This window comes from Geotrypetes seraphini, chromosome 16 (genome assembly GCF_902459505.1).
Source record: "Geotrypetes seraphini chromosome 16, aGeoSer1.1, whole genome shotgun sequence".
NCBI classification, from domain to species: Eukaryota; Metazoa; Chordata; class Amphibia; order Gymnophiona; family Dermophiidae; genus Geotrypetes; species Geotrypetes seraphini.
Window position 1 is genome coordinate 48,260,527 of NC_047099.1, and position 22,969 is coordinate 48,283,495.

The 22,969-nt window shown below is 44.8% G+C and overlaps 1 protein-coding gene across 6 annotated transcripts in view; it reads right to left on the reverse strand.

Moving 5' to 3' along the window:
* Positions 1–22,969, reverse strand: part of NFIX (nuclear factor I X) — a 132,204-nt gene that overhangs the window by 48,054 nt on the left and 61,181 nt on the right. For 5 of the 6 annotated variants that reach the window (XM_033923677.1, XM_033923681.1, XM_033923675.1 and 2 more), the window contains exon 3: positions 20,167–20,698. In XM_033923677.1, coding sequence (XP_033779568.1) covers positions 20,167–20,698 — 532 coding nt within the window. Of the gene's footprint in view, positions 1–20,166; positions 20,699–21,195; positions 21,273–22,969 lie in introns of those variants that run through there. The other variant, XM_033923680.1, reaches the window with a different exon arrangement.

Genomic DNA, 22,969 nt, shown 5'->3' on the forward strand with positions numbered 1-22,969 from the left:
TGTGCTCCTTGATGATCTAAAAGTCCCACGGATTCCTTCATAGGCTTTCTGCTTCCCATGAACCTGAAAAAGTTGTTACTAGGAGTAGCTTTGCACTAACTTGCCAGTGCCTATGTTGCTGCTTCTTTTCCTCATTTGGATCCAGGATGTTTTTTGGCTCAAATAGTCTGTTTCATTTCACTTTTAAACCATGCCGACTCTCGTTTTCTCTTCTTTCCACCTATGTTAATACATCTGGGCTGAGATTCTATGATGGTATTTTTAAATAATGTCCATGCCGGACTTAAAATCCTAACCTTTGCCACCAATCCTTTTAGCTTTTTTAATTTTCAAAAATTAAATGCTGCTACAAGCAAACAGGTATGAATAATAATAATAATAAAAAATACATTTATATACTACAATACCTCAAAGTGAAAACACAGTGAATTAACACCACAAAACACAGTATATTATATATAAAATATAACACTAAGAAATGATTAACTTATCTAGATTATACATATTTATCAAACAGATAAGTTTATAATGATCTTCTAAAGGCCTGGTAAGAAGAAGAATGTAAGGTCAAACCACTAAAACTTTTGTTCCAAAGTCCTGCCTGAAAGGAGAGGGTTCTATGAAGAAGTCTTTTGTATACAGTAAGTACACAACCTTTTATTGAGGGGGAAAAAATAAGGTTGTGTTTCGTGAAGAACGTCTGTTTTATACGAGTTCAAAATGATCTAAAAGGTAACTTGGTATAAGACCATATAATTTAAAAATTATTCTTGCCTCTACCGGAAGACAATCCAACTTTCGACAGTATGGTGTTACATGTTCTGATTTCTTTTAGATTGAAAATTAGATGCACAGCCGTATTTTGGATGATTCGCATCCTCCTAATGATTTTTTGATAAGAACCTAGATAAATGATGTTACAATAGTCTAAAGTACTCAGAACCAAGGATTGCACAATCAATCTAAAAGACAAAAAGTCAAAATAAGATGTAATTGTGCGAAGCTTCCATAGTGTGAAATACTTTTTGTTACTAAAGCATCAAGTTGAGCATTGAAGGGTGAGGAAAGCTGGTGCAGGCAGGTAGACCTACCAGCCACCTCTGCAAATGTGAGGGGACAAGTTTGGGAGGGCTCTGCACTGGCACCCCAGGCACCCCCACAAAAACAGCCAGTATTCAAAAGAGAACCCATGGGCAGAAAGCACAGCCAGTATTCCTGAATCTTTCTTGTGCATACGTGTTTCAAGCATCCAGGCCCGCCTTCCTTTATTGTAGGCTGTGAAAGGTTGGGGAACTTTTCATCAGACAGATTCAGACTAGAGAATGACAAAGGACAAATTTTTCCCCCTCCCAGAGAGTTCTTTTCCTGTCCCTGCAAGCTCTGTCCTCATCTGCACAAGCCTCAAATACTTTCAAATAATAATTGTTCGAGGCTTATGAGGTTACAGCAAAGCTTACAGGAATGGGACAGGGACGGAGACAAAATTCTCAAGGATGGGACGGAGAAATTGAGTTCCTGTAGGGACAGGGACATCCTTGCTATGCGGATCTGATGAGTCTTTCAACAGCCGGATTTGCTCACCTAGGGTCCAATCAACATGGATATTCGTACTACTTTGGTATTACGACCTAGCTTTTGAAAAGTCATGGCTGACGTGTAAGGGTTATGCGAAGCAGGTTGTTTCTTCTCTTATCCAGGCGATACAGACGTCTTCACCTGTGGCTTCTGCTTCCTTTTGGAGGTTTTTCCTTTCTTGGGTACTTCTCTAATTCAGACAGCTAAACCTTTGGAAATTTAAAAAACAGTATGAAGCTACAATGCATGTCAGCCCATGTACGTCAGCTTGCGTTCTGTGTGTCAGCCCATGTGCTCATGTCTCAGAGCCCGTGTGCATCCTCTTAAGAGATCTCTCCTGGCTCTGAAGTTATATTTTTCTGGGAGGGGGCAGGTGTGAGGGGCAAAATTTGCTTTCCTCTAAAGGGGGGTGGAGTGTCAAACTTCTTGGCTTGTCTTGTTTAACTTAATTTTATGTTGTTTTCTTTCCAGTTGCCGCTTTCCTCTTCCTTCAGCTCACTTTGCACCTTTCACCAGATGTGCAGCAGTAGAAAACATCTGGGGGAGTGGCTCCCATCTGATCTGGAACTGGAGTGCAGAGTCGGCAGGGTGATTCCAGGCCAGTGACCTGGTAACACAGCCCAAGGCATGCTGGGGGTTGTAGTCCCACATCCTGAAGGAGTTGTCAGGGGCCCTGTGTGGATTGGAGCTCTGGGACTGGTATGTTTACATGGACAGAAAAGGGGGGATGGGACGGTGTTCCTGATATCCCCCCCCCCCATGAATAGAAACATAGAAACATGATGGCAGATAAAAGTCAAATGGCCCATCTAGTCTGCCCATCCGCAGTAAACATTATCTCTTTCTCTCTCCGAGAGATCCCATGTGCCTATCCCAGGCCCTTTTGAATTCAGACACAGTCTCTTGTCTCCACCACCTCTTCCGGGAGACTGTTCCACGCATCTACCACCCTTTCTGAAAAAAAGTATTTCCTTAGATTACTCCGGAGCCGATCACCTCTTAACTTCATCCTAGCTCTCTCAGTTTCCTTTCAAATTAAAGAGACTCAACTCATGCGCATTTATATTACGTAGGTATTTAAATGTCTCTATCATATCTCCGCTCTCCCACCTTTCCTCCAAAGTCTACAGATTGAGATCTTTAGGTCTGTCCCCATTCGCCTTATGAAAAAGACCACACACCATTTTGGTAGCCTTCCTCTGGACCGACTCCATCCTGTTTATATCTTTTTGCAGGTGCGGCCTCCAGAATTGTACACAATATTCAAAATGAGGTCTCACCTGAGTCTTATACAGAGGCATCAATACCTCCTTTTTCCTACTGGCTATATCTCTCCCTATGGAACCTACCATCCTTCTAGCTTTCACCGTCACTTTTTCAACCTGTTTGGCCACCTTAAGATCATCACATACAATCACACCCAAGTCCCGCTCTTCTGTCATGCACATAAGCTCTTCACTCCCTAATCTCTACCATTCCCTCATGTCTTTGCAGCCCAAATGTATGACCCTGCATTTCTTAGCAGCCAAATTTCAGACCATTCTTCAAGCTTCGCCAGGTCTTTCTTCATGTTATTCACACCATCCGGCGTGTCTCCTCTATTGCACATTTTGGTTTCATCCGCAAAGAGGCAAATCTTACCCGACAACCCTTCAGCAATATCGCTTATAAAAATGTTAAAATGAACAGGCCCAGTAATAGAACCTCGAGGCACATCACTGGTAACATCCCGTTCCTCAGAGCGATCTCCATTGATCACTACCCTCTGTCGCCTTCCACTCAACCAGTTCTTGACCCAGCCTATCACTTTGGGACCCATCCCGAGGGCACTCCGTTTATTTATTAGACGTCTGTATGGAACACTGTCAAAGGCTTTGCTAAAATCTAAATACACCATATCTAGCACACATCCTTTTGCCCTAGTTAGTACTTTGCACCTATCCACCTGCCACTCACCTATTCTGCTGTCTTATTTGAGCGTATCTACTCCACTCCTTCCTATTTCACTTTGTGTCAGTCTGCTCTCCATCACTGCCTGTCCTTCCTTTCCTCTGCAGCTCTCGACTCCCAGGACATCCTCACCTCCCTGCTTTTACTATAAGAAAGAAGCAATTTCTCACCTCCACCCCACCATGCCCCACAGCCCTCCCCCAGTGCTATCCTCAACCAGCTTGCTAGCACAAATTGTATGGAATGCCCCACGCTCCTCCCCTCACACGCTACCTTCTGTCCCTCTCTCTCCCCTAGTTCATTCTCATTCCCCTTTCTCCTGTTTGTCCCTCTGCCTCTCTCCCTCATCATTACTCTCCCTCTCTACTCTTGTCAGTCACTCTTCCTCTCCCCCTCTTTCTGTTTGTCAATCTGCCTCTCTCCTCTGTCCATCAGACTCTTTATCCCTCATTCTAGCCACTTCCCCCTCTCCTCTCTCTCCCTGGTCTGTCACTCCTCCCCCCTTCCAGTCACTCCTCCCTCTCTCTGGCCTATCATTTTGTCTTTTCTTCTCACCATCAGTACCATAGAAACATAGAAATAGACGGCAGATAAGGGCCCACGGCCCATCTAGTCTGCCCACCTTAATGTCCCTCCCCTACCTTTGCCCTGTGAATAGATCCCATGTGCCGATCCCATTTGGCCTTAAAATCAGGCACGCTGCTGGCCTCAATCACCTGTAGTGGAAGACTATTCCAGCGATCAACCACTCTTTCAGTGAAAAAGAATTTCCTGGTGTCACCTCGTAGTTTCCCGCCTCTGATTTTCAACGGATGCCCTCTTGTTGTCGTGGGACCCTTGAAAAAGAAGATATCTTCCTCCGCCTCGATGCGGCCCGTAAGATACTTGAACGTCTCGATCATGTCCCCCCTCTCTCTGCGCTCCTCGAGCGAGTATAGCTGTAATTTGTCAAGCCGTTTTTCGTATGGTAGATCCTTGAGTCCCGAGACCATCCGGGTGGCCATTCTTTGCACCGACTCCAGTCTCAGCACATCCTTGCGATAATGCGGCCTCCAGAATTGCACACAGTATTCCAGGTGGGGCCTCACCATGGATCTATACAATGGCATAAAGACTTCCGCCTTACAACTGACGAAACTCCTTCGTATGCAGCCCATGATTTGTCTTGCCTTGGACGAAGCCTGCTCCACTTGATTGGCAGACTTCATGTCCTCACTGACGATTACCCCCAAGTCTCGTTCTGCTACCGTTTTTGCTAGGATCTCGTCATTAAGGGTATAAGACTTGCATGGATTCTGGCTGCCCAGGTGCATAACTTTGCATTTTTTGGCATTGAAGTTGAGTTGCCATGTCCTAGACCATCGCTCCAGTAGGAGTAGGTCGTGCATCATGTTGTCGGGCACTGAATCTTCGTCTGTTGTGCATTTGCCCACTACATTACTCAGTTTGGCGTCATCGGCGAATAATGTTATTTTACCTCGAAGCCCTTCTGCCAAGTCTCTTATAAAGATGTTGAATAGGATTGGGCCCAAGACTGAGCCCTGTGGTACTCCACTAATCACCTCCGTCATTTCGGAGGGGGTGCCGTTCACCACCACCCTTTGGAGCCTACCTCCAAGCCAGCTCCCAACCCATTTCGTCAATGTGTTACCTAATCCTATAGAACTCATCTTGCTCAGTAACCTGCGGTGTGGTACGCTATCGAATGCTTTGCTAAAGTACCTCTCAGGTCTGTCTTGCCCTCCCCCCTTTCACCCCCCAGAGTGGCTACTTCCTACACGCTCCTTCTCCCACAATCTTTCAGTTCATCAGGAGGTCCCTGTGAGTGAAAGTAAGGGTATACTAGGCCTCTCAATGCTCATCCTTCTTAAGGGGGGTTTTGAGGAGTGGAACGTTTTCCTGTAAAATTGTTTGATGGGAAGCTCCATCCCTATGGCCTGCTGTCTTTGGCCCCCTAAGCCAACATGGCTCCTGTCATTCTCTTCCCCTCTCTCTGTCAGGACAACTGGACGATCACAGATCCATTCACAGAAAATACAAGTTACCTGAATCCCTCACCACAAGCACACAGGATGGCAGAAAAAGACCACTTGGCCTAGCCCTTAAGCAGAACACAAAGTTACCATGCTGAAAAACAAAAACCCTACTGAACTGAAAACCTAAAGAAGCAGACTGAACACAGTGCAACCATGCAGAAATGCAATTTCTGAGCAAAATGAAACGAGCAGGAAAAATATTTGTATAATCCTGGGGAAAGGAGAAGAAATTGAAACAGAAAGGCATTTCCTCCTGTACTGAGCAAAAGGTAAAGAGAGAAGAGCAACAGAGGAAGAGAACAAGCAAGAAAAACGGAGAAATGGAAACAGAAACACATTTTCTTTGTTCTGAACAGATTATGGAGAGAGAAAAATCAAAGACTTCCCCAGTGAGATTAGGCCCTTTTCCCAACCTGTTGTGTCTTTTCCCCAGATTTCCCCTCTGGCCAAGTTTCATCCCATGAGGTTAAATTTTCAGAAAGTCAGTTTGTCCCCAGACAGACAGATATTTACAACCTCCATTGGGTGGGAAAGAATAACATGGCAGAGAAGCAATGAGAAAGTACAGGACTGCTCAGCGAGGGAAGGGGAAAAGCAGGCACAAGAGCGCACCGTGAGGGAGGAGAGAGAAGGCGCATGACTGAGCAGTGAGGGTACCTGCTAACAGAGCTGTTTCACTAACCTCCAGTGCACTTTTACACAGATTAGTGCTGAGGTCACAGGTCAATGGGGAACGATTGGTAGGTCAGGACCTTGGGTACTGACGCTGCCGGGTGGCACGTGGCAGGGAGTGACTGTGACTGATTGCTGGGTTCTGGCTGGGAGGGTGGGCGGATGAATCATTGATTCGCATCAAAGATCCCAGAATGAGGCCCGTCATTGAACAGAAAAGCCAATGCCTGCTCCTAGGCAGGAATCCTGTTGGAGGGGGGAGGGATTCCAGCCTCTTATTGCAAGAATTTGACACATCTTTGGGTTCTGTGGTTTCTCTCTCTCTGATCTGGGGCGAGGTCAAAACTGTCCAGGAACTGGATAAAGAACTGTCAGAGCTGAATGAGGAAGGGCTGAAATGACTTGGCAGGCCATAGGAGCTTGAGCAGACTCTCTAGGTCCAGGAAAGAGCCATTTCCATTGGGTTATTGGGTTTAGCATCCCCAATCATTTTGAAATGGCTCCTTTACTGCAGGCAAATACTGAGTAAGTTAGTCCTGGAAATCCTTGTGGGATGTTCGGGCGGGCGGAAGAGCCTGGATGGTTATTGGGCAGTGTCCAGAAAGCACCGTGTTCCCTTTCTAACATTGCCGGCAAATTCTGATGGGTCACTGTAGTGGCTGTAAATCTAACGATTCAGAAAAGCCGAGTGATTCATGCAAGCGAGGCTCATGGAGGGTCGCCTAATTTCCAGGAGAGCAGTCACCAGTGATAGCAAATCAGCACATGCGCAGAATATAGTTCACGGAAAGAGGCGTAAATGTGCAGCGCGATATGGGCACACATCACAGGCATGGGTGGGTAGGAGGGGCAGAGGCATGTACCAGCAACACTATTCACACGCTAGAAACGTATGCTTTTCAATTGTTTTACCCATTACTATAATTTATGTTAATAGTGTTTTCTTTTAATTTTGAGCATGAGCCACAGTCAGATACACGCCCTTGAGATGCGCTTTTCACAGGACCAGCACCCCCGGACCAGTCGGCACTTCATTTGGAGAATCGCTCAGAGGGCTCATTTTAATATGAATGACCTCATCGCAATACCTTCTAACTACAGGCCCGTGGCATCAATGCCATTCTTCGTCAAGTATTTGGATCGGTCCCGCCTGGCCTTAGCTACTTTCCCTTTCATCCCTTCCTTCAGATATCTTTTGGTTTGTCCCTTCCCCATCCTAAATTTATATGATGTATCCTTCAACCATTTCTCCTTTTGTGTCCCTCGATATCTTATACTGTGTCATTATTGTCTGTCCCTCCATCTTTGTATTTTTATTAGAAACATTTGTACAAATGTTTTCATTTTATGTAAACCGCCTAGGTTTTTAGATGGTATATCAAATGCAATTAACTTGAAACTTGAGGGCTTGGTTTATTTCCAATTTCTAGATTATTTAGAGCAATACTCTCGTTTACACACGTCTCAATCGGGATTTCGTCCACGATATAGTACCAAGACAGTTCTTGCCTGTCTTATGGATTACTTGCACAACTTATCTAGCAAAGGTATTGGGGCTCTGACAATGCAATTTGATCCAAGTAGTGCATTTGATTTGGCGGACCATAAAAAACTGCTTAGCAGTTTGGATGCCATGGGTGTTACTGGTGAAGTCCTTAGATGGTTTCTTGACTTTTACATACTTATCAGGTGCATTTTAACAATACCCTTTCTGGTAAATGGAGTAATTCCTGTGGAGTTCCCTAGGAGTCCCCTCTTTCTCCTTTACTTTTCAATATTTACTTGGCTTCTTTGGGAATCAGACTATCCAGTCTGGACATTAAATTTTATAGTTATGCAGACGATGGAACTGTTGTAATTCCTATGCCATTTTTTCTCTCTCATGCAACACAGTTAAGATTGTCTGTAATCTCCACTATAGAGCAATGGATGGATGAGTTCAAATTGAAACTCGACACAGACAAAACAAAATTCTTCTTGGCTACTCATAGTAAGAGGAAGGTAGAACAGAGTTTAGATCTAAACGGAACTTCGTATCCGATTAATTCCACAATTAAAATTTTAGGGGTCATCTTAAGACCAAGACCTATCAATGAAAGCTCACACCAGCTTCTTGGTTCGAAAAAGTTTCTATACATTGTGGAAACTACGTTCGACCAGATCATATTTCAACGCTTTCTCCTTTAGACTGTTAGTACAGTCTTTGATTCTCAGTACTTTGGATTATTGTAACATCATTTATTATACAGGTCTTAAAAAAAATCTTTATAAACTGCGTATCATCCAAACCACCACTGTAAGATTCATTTTCAATATAAGAAAGTCAGATCACGTAACACCTTACTATCGCAGGTTGCATTGGCTTCCAGTTGAAGCTAGAGTGGTATTTAAATTTGGATCCATGTGCTATAAGGTGTTACATGCCCCTTAGCCGATTATCTCATGGATCATTTTATATTTGCCAACTCTAGACGTTCTCAACCCCGTTTTGCATTTTTGCCTTTCCTTCCGTTAAGGACAGTCGGTACAAAAAATACTTTCCTAGATTATCTCTTATTGCTGCGTGGAATGAGAATAAAGAGTTTAATCATTTGTTAATTCTGCATCCTACCAACACTTTAGGAAATTGTTGAAAATTTACTTACACAATAAATTTTTGTAATTATAAAGGTTGGTACTTCGCTGAAATTGTTCTTTCTCTTTGAATTGTGAAACGCATAGAACTAGAAGGTATTGCGGTATACAAATACATTTTTATGTTATGTTATGTTGCTGCTAGGAAGCTCGGAAAAGAGCACGGTGAGTCATTCTGAGAATCCAGTGGTAGAATACTAGCACTCTAAACCAGTTAGAACTGGTTTAGCCACCATCATTAAAGGTACAGTGAGTTTTGAGAACCTGGCCCTAAGAGTGATGGGGGGGAGGGAGGGAGACTACACCACTAGAATCCACAAGGACACCCATAGCAGCCAGTCACAGCAAACCCAAGGGAAAGGGAAAGCTTATAGCTCCCCCCCCCCCCAGCCCTCTGGACTGACTCCATTCTCTTTATATATCTTTATGGAGGTGGGGTCTCTAAAATTACACACATTCCACATGGGGCCTCACCAGAGACTTATACAACATCACTATCACCTCCCTTTTCCTACTGGCCATTCCTCTCCTTATGCACCTGAGCATCCTCCTGGCTTTCCATCACCTTTTCTACCTGTTTTGCCACCCTGAGATCATCAAATACATTCACCCCCAAGTCCTGCTCTCCTTCTGCACACAGAAGTTATTCGACTCCTATACTATACTGTTCTCCTGGATTTTTGCAGCCCACGTGCATGGCCTTACATTTTTTTAACATTAAATCTTCGTTGCCAATTGCTCGACTATTCTTCAAGCTTTGCCAGATCCCACCTCATGTTATCCACACCCTCCAGAGTGTCTACCCTATTACAGAGCTTGGTTTCAGCCACAAAAAGATAAACTTTGCCAGACAGTCCTTCTGCAATATCACTACAAAGATGTTAAAGAGAGTTGGCCCAAAGGGGTTGATCGCTTCCACCCAACTAACTTCTGATGTGGACATTGTGTCCAGGGCGACTGGGTAACAGAACAGAATTAATCAGTGGATGAGGCAAAATACAAAATGGTGAACACTGCAGTTACTGTGTATTTTACCTGGTGAGATCCGGGACGGGCTTTGGACTGGGGCTCTCTTTCTGAATCTTTCATCCCTCCCAAACCAAATCCAAAAGGTCTCACACACAAACTCTTATGATTACGACATCATCTAGCAATGAGCTCCAGATCTTAACAATTTGTTATGTATAAAAATATTTCCTCATTTGTTTTAAAAGTATTTCCATGTACCTTCATCAAGTGTTATCTGGTCTTTGTATTTTTTTGAGAGATTAAAAACAAACAAAAAAACGATCCATTAGTACCCGTTCTAAATCACTTAGTATATTGTAGACTTCAGTCATATCTCCCCTCAGCCATCTCTTTTCCAAGCTGAAGAGCCCTAACCATTTTAGTCTTTTCTCATATGGAAGGAGTTCCAGCCCCTTTATCATCTTGGTCGCTCTTCTTTGAACCTATTCTAATGCCGCCATATCTTTCTTGAGATAAGGAGACCAGAAATGAACGCAATACTCAAGGTGAGGTCTCACCATGGAGCAATACAGGGGCATTATGACATTCTTAGTCTTGTTAACCATCCCTTTTCTAATAATTCCTAGCATCTTGTTTGATTTGGCCACCACCACCACACATTAGGCGGAAGATTTCAGCATATTGTCTACAATGACACCCAGATCTTTTTCTTGGGCGCAAACCCCCAAGGTGGATCCTAGCATCCGATAACTATGATTTAGATCAGTGGTTCCCACCAGCCAGTCAAGTTTTCAGGATAGCTCTAATGAATATACATGGGGAAGATTTGCATGCCTGTCACCTCCATTATATGCAAGCCTCTCTCATGCATATTCATTAGGGCTATCCCAAAAACCCGACTGGCTTGTGGTCCTCCAGGACAGGGTTGGGAACCACTGATTTAGATTATTCTTCCCAATCTGCATCATTTTGCATTTGTCCACATTAAATTTCATCTGCCATTTGGACGCCCAGTCTTCCAATCTACCAAGATCCACATGTGTTTTAAACAACCAGCATGGAGTCATGTCACAGGAACGCTGGAGTGAGATGGAGGAACAAAGTCAATGGATAGACCCAGGACAGTGAGGAAACCGGATGCCATTTTTATCCCCCCTCTGCATTTTGTGGTGGTTATAGGAAAATCACAAGTTCTAGCATGCACCTTGGTGACAGGCCCATGACCAACTTGTCACAGTCGACTTGGAGATATCCAGTGAGTAGACAGAAAGAGCAGAGAACGGAGAACAGGACAGGGCTTCTTTCTGGGGGTTTCTACCTTGAGAATTGGGAGGGCACTGGCGGTTGATTTTCACTGAGCTACTGTTTGCTCAGCTGACAGCTCTCTGAAGGGCACTGTTAGCCCTTGGACAGGCCTGAGTAAACAAGAACAGAACATACTCAAACCAACAAAAAGGTAGGCTTTGTGCCAGGGCACCCACTGCCACCAATACCTGCCATCACCACACGCAGCACGCTCCCTGGCCTCAAATAAACCTGATCCTGTGTCAGCATGATGCAATCAGAATCTATTCTGCTATTTTCAGCCCCTGTGCTCTCTGCATCCTACCGGGATCTCCTCTGCCATTTTCAGCCCCTGCACTCTCTGCATTTGCTGGAGTCTCCTGTGTTCCAACCTGTCCCACTGCCCATGCTGTGCTGTATTCATGGTTGACATGTGAAGTCTGCATCCATGCACCAGTCTTTGACCTAAGGGCCGCCGCGTGAGCGGATTGCTGGGCACGATGGACCACTGGTCTGACCCAGTAGCGGCAAATCTTATGTTCTTCTTATGATGTGCGGTCATCTGTGCTGTATTCATGCTTTACATGCATCAGTGTGATGTGTATATAAGGCTCGGATTACAACGCGCTCTTCAGCTGGTCAGTGTGTATTCATGCTGTATGTATACTGGTGCGATGCCGACATGGTGGGAAGAGCGTTTGATAATGAAGAGGTGGAATGAGGAAGCAGAAGGAAACTGTGTGGGAAGTAGAGAGAACAGCTGCCAGACAGACATGTACATGGGACTCATAGAACACGTGTGCAATCCTGGAGTTAGAGAATATGTTTGCAAACTGCCTTTGGCCCTCCCTTATGCCTCTGTTTCCATGGCTAGGATTCGTGTTGTTAACCTTTCTGCCCAAATACCTGAGGAGCTTTTCCTCTTATACATGTATATCCCTCTGCCAGTTGACTCCTGGTGCCGCAGGGCCAGTCCAGAACCCCAGCATTAACTGTAGCAACTGCTTGAAGGCTGGTGCCCCTCTCTCCCTTCCCCGGGGCATCAGCATTCTCATTCCTGCCCAACTTGATGTCAGAAGACCCAAGCCGGGAACTGAATCGAGATGCAATTGGAGAGCAGTGTGCTTTTGATCGATGTCAAAGTTGGTTAAATAGAACATATAAAAAAACCCAAAGAACTACCACAACATATAAAGCAATAAACCAAAAGGCAGAAGAGTCCAGGGTGAAGACGACTGATATATTAACACAAGCACCTGGCGTGGCCACGTTTCACCCTCAGACTGCATCAGGGGTATAAACAGCAGGGGAACACTGACAGACATCCCTTGCTCGGCACTTCCAATCCACAATGCAAATCTACGTCTTCCTCCCAAGTAACAGCACTTTCTGTTCTCAGAGCCAGCCGTTGTCTGCCAGTGTCCCCCCGATGCAGCCCGAGGGCAAAACATGGCCACGTCAGTTGCTTGTGTTAATAAATCAGACATCTTCACCATGGACTCTTCTGTCTTTTGGTTTATTGCTTGAAAAGTTGGTCAAAATGTACATATGACATATTTATAGATTTTTCAAATGTTTTGTTAACACATTCTTCAGTCCCTTGTGGGTTTCCTCCTGCTTCAGTAGTCTTTTGGCTTTGCTGGCAATGCTGCCGAGATGTCTTTCCCCTAAACACAACCCTGAAGAATCTGTGTAGTAGAAACCAGTATCCAAGGCAGGCCCAGAGGGCGGGTCCCACTGCTCGGCTCTGTGACCTGCTGACCTCCCCGGCGGCACCCACATCTGCCAGAGCTGCACACCGCGACGCCAGCAGCCTGCTGAGGGGGTAATGGCATGTCTAGAAATAGAAACCACTGCATGGCAGAGCTTTAGCCCAGATCCTGTGGGCGGCAGGCATGGGAGCGTGTGGGGGAGGGGAGGACTGTGGTTTGCAGCTGCACACCAGCCAGGTCCGAAGCCCAGCAAAAACAGAGATGCAAGGTGACAGCCAGTCAGAAATCTCAAGGCCGATATGGCATTACTGACGGGACAGGCGCAGGGCTTTCCACCATGTCGTGGACTACCCATTTCTTTCACTCACCAACCCTCACTCTTTCTCCTCTGTATATAATAGATCACTACAGGTCACTGACCTGGGGGGCCGCCGCGGGTGCGGACTGCTGGGCATGATGGACCTATGGTCTGACTCGGCAGAGGCCATGCTTATGTATGCACCATTCCCAGAGGAATAGAGATGAAGGTTCTCTCGTGTTTCCCCTCCATCCTCCTGTAACCCCTGCCCGCACCGAGCAAGGCAGAGCTCTCCTCACCGCTATTAATATTCCTGGCCAGCCAGGTTATAATTAGCCCCTGAACATGTTCTGGCCTAGCTGAGCCTGAGCAATAGACCCAACTAAAAATAGGAGAGTGGTGTCTCCCCAAGAGAAGCAGGAAAGACTCTCCGACGGGCACACTCAGTCTTTCTGAACAGTCCCTGCTGTCTCACAATGATGGTGGTTTTTTTCTGAATATGTTTTCATATGCATTAAGGTTTAATGAGTTTCTTAAAATCAAAAATCTTTGCCATGGAGAGAAAGATACCACTGTAATTTTTTTTTTTAATCAGACTATCCATGTTGGCTCTGACCCTTATCTTTCTCCAGGGACTGCCGGACTTTTCCGTTATCCATCCTTCTCCAATTCATCTCTGGAAATGAATGTTAGAAACTAAAACGCCCCTATGAACTACTCACAGACATCACAACGATCAGAGACTGCAGAGCTAGGGGGAAGGGATGGGAGTCCTTGTTACCTATATATATATATCTGCCCCTCTAAATAAAACGGGAGGGAAAGAGGTCTGTTGTGGGGGAGAGAGGGTGAAACAGGTAATGATACTTCCAAATGGCACAGCGAGGGCAACTTTGGAACAGATTACGTACTTAAAAGGCAGTCTCACATACTGTATTAGAGACAGAGGGAGAAGGTGAATGTTTTCGGCCTACATTATACATACACAGGTGTCTCTGTGTCTTTATAAAAAAACCACCACAAATCCTGTAGAAACCACATCTGAAATGAAACCAGGGACCTTTCCACTTGCTAAGAGCAGCGCAAAAGCACAGGATTTTATAAAACACACTCACGTAAATCGCAGGTCTATCCATGCGCCAGAACCTGCCTCCACGAATTCCCGTCCTTGGGGGTAAATTCTATAAGAGGCATGTTTGCATGGATACTGGCTTATACCCTCAACATGTAGAGAGCTGGGAGGGAAATTATTAATTAAAAAGCAGTTAATTACCCTGAGCTGCCAGAGTGTTCATCCTTCCGCTTTCCACTCAAACTCTTTCCTAAAGATGTCACCAGCAGGAGGCAAGAGGGAAGGAAGGAAACCCAGCTTGAACTTCAACATCCACTGTCACTCAGCATTACCCTGCGAGTCCTGGAATACAGATTGAATAGTCCTTTCCTTCCCTTTGGACAGGCACAGACAAGGAGCCTAGAGGAGCAGCCTCGTCAAGGTCAGAGATGTGAACCCAGATTAAAGGTCACCTGTCCACGTAAAAGGTACTGGGAACCTCCTCCCTCCTCCACAGCACTGTGCTGGGCTTACAACTCCCCCATCAGAAAAAGTGAAAGCCCTAGGAGAAAGAAACCCAAGGAAGGGAGGAGAGAAAACGGAAACAAATCTTGCTGAACGGTGAATGTTTTCTGCTGCTTTCACACCCTACCACAGCCCTAACAACTAGGATTCCCCCGGGGTGGGTTTAGGAACCTGTGCTAGCCTGCAGTGTAGCTGCAAGGATCTGCCTGGTCTCTGTCCCCAGCAGGACAGGGTGGGTGTATTGGTATTCTAGGGCTAGGCCTACGGTTCTTGCTGAATTGAGTGGCAGCTGCTGACTGGTTTTCGCAGAGTGTTGCATCACAGTGTGGAATAGTGGAGGGAGTTTGTGTTGCTGTTACTGAGTTGACACCAGAATTTGAATATTGGTTGTTATAGTGAGTACCGAGGGGGGGTATATGATGTTAGAACCATCAGATGCTTGCGCTCGGGGCTTGCAGAGTTTTGTTGTTTTGTTTAAATCACAGACCCACTCTCTCTTTTCTCTCTTCTTCCCTTCTTTTTTTTATTCCTCGATATCGGGGGGGGGGGTTCCTTCCTCCTTCTCGGGTCTCCCACATTTCTTTGGTCTTCTATGCTTTTGTTTCTCAGGTACAGAAAAGTCTCTCTCAGCACTGGTAGGTTATACTATGCTGCTTGATTAACCCATGAAGGCACCGAACCCCCCCCCCCCCCCCAACACTCAGCTTCCCTCTCCCTGACACAGGATCAAAGAGATAGCCTAATGTCTTCCCTCAGAAAAGTCACTTAGGGGGGCAGACCTACAGTATAAATAAGTGCCAGAGTTTAGGCAGCAAATGCAGAGTTATAGAATTATATTCACACAAACTGACATCAACGCAGCTACATTTAAGGGTGTCTGCGTACGCCATGTCAATGGCGGATGCCCCTAAATGTGGCACTTTTAGCAAAGAATTTACAGGGGAGAGTGGTTAAAGCTACAGCCTCAGCACCCTGAGGCTGTATGGGTTCAAACCCCCACTGCTCCTTGTGACCCTGGGCAAGTCACTTAAGCCTCTTTTACTAAGGTACGCTAACGCATACATGTTAATCTATGGACACGTTAGTGGTTAGCACACCTTGGTAAAAGAGGGGGTTAATCCCCCCATTGCCTCAGGTACATTAGCTAGATTGTGAGCCCACCGGGACAGACGGAGAAAAATGCTTGAGTACCTGAATAAATGCATGTAAACCGTTCAGAGCTGCCCTGTTAGAACCTTATCGAAAACTGAATAAATATTCTGTATGCAAATGTGGTCCCCCCCCCTTATGTTTACAAACTGAGGGCTCCTTTCACTAAGCTGTGGTAAGTGCTAGCAGGTATGTCCTGCTTCTGAAAAGAGTTTCCCGCAGGATGCACTGAGGCATCCCACAGTAAGTTCCGAACGTACGCACACAAGCCTTGCACTAAAAATATTTTTTTCAAAATTTTTCCAGGAGGCGGGAAGTGGCTACTCAGTTAATGCATCTACATTACTACGAGCTAATAAGCACATCACTAGTGCATGAGCCGTTACTGCCTTCAAAATAGGTGGCGATAAGGGCTAATTTTTCATAACAGCCACGCGCACGGCCATTACTTCAGAGAGCGGTAAAAAAATGGCCTTAATCCAGAGGAAAACCCGTTTAAGGGTGCATTAAGTGGCCTTAATGCAGCTTTGCAAAAGGTCCCTGAGTTGTCTGTGTCAGAATAGCAAACTTACATGCATAAGTGATAGCATTCTATTAATTTGCTCACGCAATCAGTAAATACATTAAGGCAGCTAGTTTTAGAAAGAGGGGATTAACTCTCCATTGCTTCAGGTACAAATGGACTGTAAAGGACACAGGAACAAAGTCTGTCCCCTGCAACTGATCAAAATCTCATGCCTACAAAAAGCAAACGATTGTCTTTTATTAAAAAAATGACGGAACTGTTTTGGCGGAGTTTTGAGTTTACAGGGATGGGGGTCAAACTCTGCCCCCTCGGAGGACAGTGAAATTCCTGAATGTAATTCACCTCGAATTAGCAGTTTCTTCTCCTACCCCACTGGACCCCCCTTAGAGAACTTTTTGAGTTTTCAGGTGTTGGGCTGATTCTTCAGTTTTGGCTAGTTTTGTAGTTTTCATTTGTGGCTAGAATGTTTTGGGGGGGGTTTGTTTGAATGTTGACTGGTGCCCTTATGATTTTGTTTTATAGTTTATAAATGTTGATTTTTCTTAACTTGCCTTTTTCCTAGTTTCTAGATGGATGACAAATGGCATTTGAAATAAACAGACATTAGCCCAATGTAAGTGGATTTTCACCCGCCTTACATTATGAAAGAACGCGGAGGAGCGGCCATGTTCGGAAAGTACTTTGCAGGTTGGATTTCCACACACAAAAAAAAAGCAGGTGAGCAGCTAAGTTGTAGAAGTGCATGGGAAGACAGGTGCCCGGTCTGAAGATGTTCAGACAGGGTGCTTGTTGTGGCTTCCCAGGGTTCAAGAATTAGCTGGGTTTATGCAGATCTCTGCAGAAGGAGTCCTGTGGAAAATTCACTGCAAAGCAGTTAAAGAGAAAGAGAAAAAAAAGCCCCATGTGTGAGACACGGCATCAAATGTTGGCCAAAAAAGAAAGAAACAGAAATATTAAAAACAGTTCCTAGATTCTAGTGTTGGTCTGTAGGTCTTGTTTGGTTTTTTAATTTCTTGTTATTGGTTTTCCTTTTTTAATTTGTGCTTCTCTTTTATATCTTCCTTCTCTCTCTCCACTTGTTTTCTCTTTCCCCTCACTTTTATACTATTTTGCTGTGATTCTCTCATGTCCCCCCAACACCACATTCCTGACGTAGGGTGCATCTATAAACGCTCAAAGGAAAGCCGTCTGTACCGGTCATGTGTCAAAAATTCCAACATCTGAAAATGCATGCATAATTTCAGGCAGCTGAAAATCCACTCACCTGATTACAATCGCCATCGTGCATTTATTTTAAAAAAGTTTTTTTTGTCATCCATCTAGAGCTCTAGGTGACAGGCAAGTAAAAAAAAATAAAAATCAGTATTCATAATTTATAGAATATAATCATAACCCCACCATACAATATTCAAGTGAATAGAATGACAAAGGGGGAAGCCATCTGGACCAGTCACACGTCACAGCATGAAAGCAATTCAAAAACCAGTAGGTCTGAAATAAATCTAGATTCTACCCCTCCAAAAAATTTTTTTTTAAGAAAATAAAGTGAAATCATTGAATATTTTTGGAACTTGGATTTCATATTTTGTTGACTCTTTGTATGTGAGTTATATCTCTCTGCCAGCGGGGCTCACAATGCCAAACCTTCCTCTGCTCTTCTCTCTCCCGGATTCAGATGCAAGTCACTTTCCCAGCCTCAGAATTTATCAACGTAATGCAGAAAAGGGTGATTTTTTTCACTTTGTGGACGTATCTGGATTTTCAGAGTGAAACGGTGAAAATTTCAGCCCCGAAAAATACCTGCACGTATTTTTACCTGCTAAATTGTGCTGTTACTTTATCTGAAAATTGAAACCTATGTGGATTAAGTGCCAATCCCCTCTCTGGCCCCTGGCCCCAGAACCTTTTGCTCACTGCACGTCGCCTACTGTCCACTTTAAGGGTGTTCGGTTTTAAAAGCCTAATGCACTGTTTTACTTGGGAAATAGCTCTGAAACTAACTTTCAACCCTCTGAAAAGAAGAAAATGGACTATAACTAGTGCTGGTCTGATTCTCTCGCTATCTCTGTCTCTTTCTAACGTAGCGTTTCACATGATCTACGGACGATGCTTCAAACATATTCCCAGAGCATAGCTTCATCTCGGCCTGGTTTGGCTCTCCGCCTTCTTTCCTTTCCAGAGTGCGTCTCCCTTTGGAAGATTTTGGTTTCCATTATCCTCACCCCTTCCCCAGTTTATTAGAATTGGCTAGTGGTTTAATTTCTTTTTCATGTGTTTTGGTAAACCACATAAGAGTCAGCTGTGTGTGCGCTTGACCACCACTATTGAACCAACTGATTGACTTATGTCCAAGGCAGAGGTAATTTCCGTTGGGTTTAACTCGCCCAATAACTTTTTTTAAGTTGACTCTTATGCTACGCCAGTGCTCAAGAGAAAGTATTCCTAGCCCTCATCCCAGCAAAACAAAAATTGTTTAAATAGTTGCGTTACTGCTTTAAATTCACATTTCCCACCCCAGTGAGGGATGAACACATTGGTGTTTTATTAAATATTTTCTAACCCATTTTTCCACATGTAGCTCAAGGCTCCTGGAGCAGAAACTAAAACATGCCAGAGGGATCCAGAAAAACTGGAAGAAAACATCAGAGATGGAGGGGAGAGAGGAGAAGCAGTGTGAACTTCTGTGTCTTTATATCTTATGTCTATTTTTTGATTTGTGTGTGTGCATTTGAATGTGTAAATAACTCTCTGTACCTTTGTATATTTTGATCTCTGCATACGTGTGTATGGATGCCCTTTGTATGCGTCTGCATTTGGATATGCTACATGTTTGTCTGAGGTACGAAGGGGCAGCTGCAGCCGTTGGTATCTAAGGAGCCAGAGCCCGAGACTCAGTTGGGGGAAGAAGACCTCCAAACCGAGGATCAGATTAAGACTGCAAAATTGCATTCTATCACCCTCTCGAAATAGGAGTGGCTGGGAAGGCAGCAAGAAACTAGGAGCTGAACGCAGAAAACCTAAACTGTGAACAGGGCCAGGAATCCTCTACACAATCGCAGGAAGCTGCAGAAAATGTCCGTTCATATCATTATTAAAAGAAAATAAACCCTGCAGGGCCATGCAAAAGAAAATGTGTTCCTCTCCCCGATCCCCTCTGCTGCACGGACACACATGCACAAGCACACATGCAGCTGACAGGAAGACGGAAGACGAAGGGGCAAAGAGGATGAGGGATGGATCAACAAACAGAAAAATGTTTCTTCAAGCACTAATAGAGGTTATACTTTGTGGTAATAATTGACTTCCGCAGCCCCCGCCTCCCGAATATGACATTTGCCTGCCCGGCGCTGTTCCAGGAACGGCATAGCCAGCGGGGAAAGAAGGATATTTACTGCCAGGTTGGAAGCAAAGAAGGCCTGAGGCCTAAGCTTTAAACTTTTTCCCACTCCCTTCTCTGGCCCAGCTTCTGCCAAGATGTGGACTCTGCCCACTGCACCCTCCCTCCCTGATTTCTTATGGGTCTAGCAATCTCTACTCAACTGTGCGACATCCGTGTGCTTCCATCCCTCTCTTTTCATAAAAATAATTTAACCAGTGGCTTCCAGATAACCCCACCCTCAGCATATCACTCTTCCCCATTCCCCTTCTCACCCCAGCTCGATACAAACAAGAGGAGAAATGTAAACAAATGATAAACAAGGGAAAAAAACAAAACAAAATATAAATTCAAAGAGAAAACATGTAAAACCATTTGGGGAAGAAAAAGCTCCAGCTTGCAGACCTACCGGGAGTGTGCACAAAGTATGCCAGGTAAAGGTCCAACTCCTTGATGGAGACCCCGATGTGATGGGGCTGGACACAAAGGCCCGGGTTGGAGCACTGGGGCGACTTGTAGAGCCGCTCTCCGTCAGTACTTTCTAGGGGGATTCCCTTGAACAAAATGACCATCACCAAGTCCAGCCGCCAGACCTTGTCAGCCTGCCGCAGGCAGTCTATTCTTCGTATTTTGCCCTTCTGGTCAGGGTTAGATAGTACACAGCATGGTACCTTCTTGCCAGTGATGGTCAGCACGAAGTCCTCTCGAAATTCAGGCCGAATGTCCTTGCGGAGCTTGGCCAGCAGGCGGGAGGCCCATTTCTGTTTGATCTCTGGCTTTTCCCCCAGTAGCTCGTCCTTGACGGCTCGTTCCTCGTCCTTCGACATCCTCTTCTCGTGCTTCTTGAAGTACTTCCGTTTACGGGCCTGCAGGTTGAACCACGTGTAGGAGAAGGCACGAACGTGAGGGAGCAGAGCCTCGATGAAGGGGTGAAATTCATCCTAATCAAGGACAAGAAACATATTAATAACCATTGAACCAGGAGCGGATAGGGCAGAGAGCAGAAGTAAAATAAACAGCACTCTTCAACATTCATAATTAACAGCGACGGAAAGGAGGGGAAGGTGAGAGGATCCTTCAATTTAAATGTATTAAAACAAAAATCAAAGTGTATCCGACACCCCCACACTTGTATCACACTACACAAAATTCTCAGACACCATCACCTTTAATAAATACAGGGGGAGGAGAAATTAACAAATTAAAGAGATTTCAAAATGCACATTAATTTTCAAATTACTATATTTTCTCAGAAAACAGTTTATACGTGGTTGCAGTTTTGGTACTGAAATCTTTTTGAGGGGGTTGTGGTTATTCTCCCCCTTTTATTTCTTCAAAATAAATTTATAAATATTTTTTTTATTAAAAAGAAAAATATATATATACACACACACAAAAATAAATAAACGTATATAAATATATATATATTCATAATTACCATTCCTCTAGCTCATCACAGGTTCTATAACCCTCTGGCTCCGAAATTGTGGAGTGGGAAAGGTTGGCGAGAACAAGGGCAAAACTACCACCCACCCACCCCCACACCCTCAACCCCCAAAGACACCCACCCACACACAAGTGTGTTTGCTTGTTCCAGTTGGGAGAGTTGCGGTGTCACGTGACTTTGTTCTGTGGGTGGGGGGAAATGTAGGTGAAGGGGGGGTAGTTATCAAAACACAGAGAGAAGACAGGAGACCATGCTAGGAGCGTTGATCTCTGCCAGGGAAAGCACTGGCAAAAAACCAGAAAGAGAAAAGGGAATAGATAAAATAATGAAAACAAAAATCATCTATTTAAAAAAAAAAAAATTATAAAATAAAAGCCATACATTGGGGGAAAAATTAGGGAATGGGGATAAAGTGTTCGATTCTTGCTGCCATGGCTGTATAACTCACCCGGATAAAGAAAACGCAACCGCCCTCTCAGAAATTATTTTTTTTTGGGGGGGGGGGATTTGGAGGGAGATGAATCCACGCACAGTTAGTAGCAAGAAAGAAAGCAGGAAATATAATCTAAAAATTTTTTAAATGTAAAATGCTGAAGTATCTTGGGGAGGGAAAAGGCTGCCTGGGAGGACCACGGGAGGGAGGGGGAGAGAGAGCAGAGGCCGCGGCGAAACGAAGAAAACACAAAAACTTCGCTGTTCCCCCCTCGCCTGTCTGCGAGGAATTGCATGGCATGAATATTTTCCCCGAAAAAAAAAAAAGCTAAAGCCTGGGCCAGGGCGTGGGAGGGGTTGGCAGGGGAGGCGGAGGGTGGCAAGGACAACAAACGGATTTGTAGCTGGGAAGCTCAGTGGTGCCCGTTGGTAAGAATATATTGTGCGTTCCCCCTCTCCCAAAATAAAAAAAACTCTCTCTCCAGCTCTCTTTTTCCTTTTCACGCTCTGCTTTTTTTCTCTTTCCTCTCTCTCTCTATCCCCTTCCACCCCTACCCTAAACCAACCACCCCCCCTCCTTCCCTCCCTCCCCTCAGTTGCTTGCCTGGTGCCAATGCCAGGCAAAATCAAGAGGATCCACCTATTTGGCAAACAGATAGTCAGAACGCAGCCAATGACTGCCTGAAAGGGGGAGAGGAATGGGGGTGTGCAGAGAGAGCGAAGGAAGGAAGGAGGGAGGGAGGAACAGTATAGTACAGATCGAAACCCAGTGGCAGCTTCTCATCAAGGGGGGGGAGGGCATGAAAGGTTCCTACCTGTCACTTTTACATTTCCCTTTAATCTATTTTCTTAATTACATTTTTTTTAAAAATTTCTTCCATTGTGCCTCTGTCTAAAGTTAGCACCTTGTGCCAAGCAGGGAGAGAAATAAAACCAACCCCCAAAAATCACTCCCCCACAAAGGGCTCCCTAAACCGAAACCATCGCCAGTCCCACAAGGCCTTGGTCACCAGCAGCTGCCGTAAACCCCATCTCGCTCCCATTTTTTTTTTATTTTTCGAAACTGAAAGTGAAGAAGAAAAAAGGGAGACGGCTTAAAGAAATCGTTTAAAGAACAAAATCCAAAATCCAGTCCAGCAGCTCAGTTTTTCGATTTTTAATTTTTTAACAGGAAACTAGCAGATAAAAACCTCAGAGCATTGACACTGCCCCCTCCCCCTAAATACTGCAAGACTCCAAAAACCCTGAAAATTCATAAAAGGCAGTTAATTAATAAAATAAAATGTTCCAGAGCACAACCGAGACCTACTGATATATGTGCACAGAGAGACAC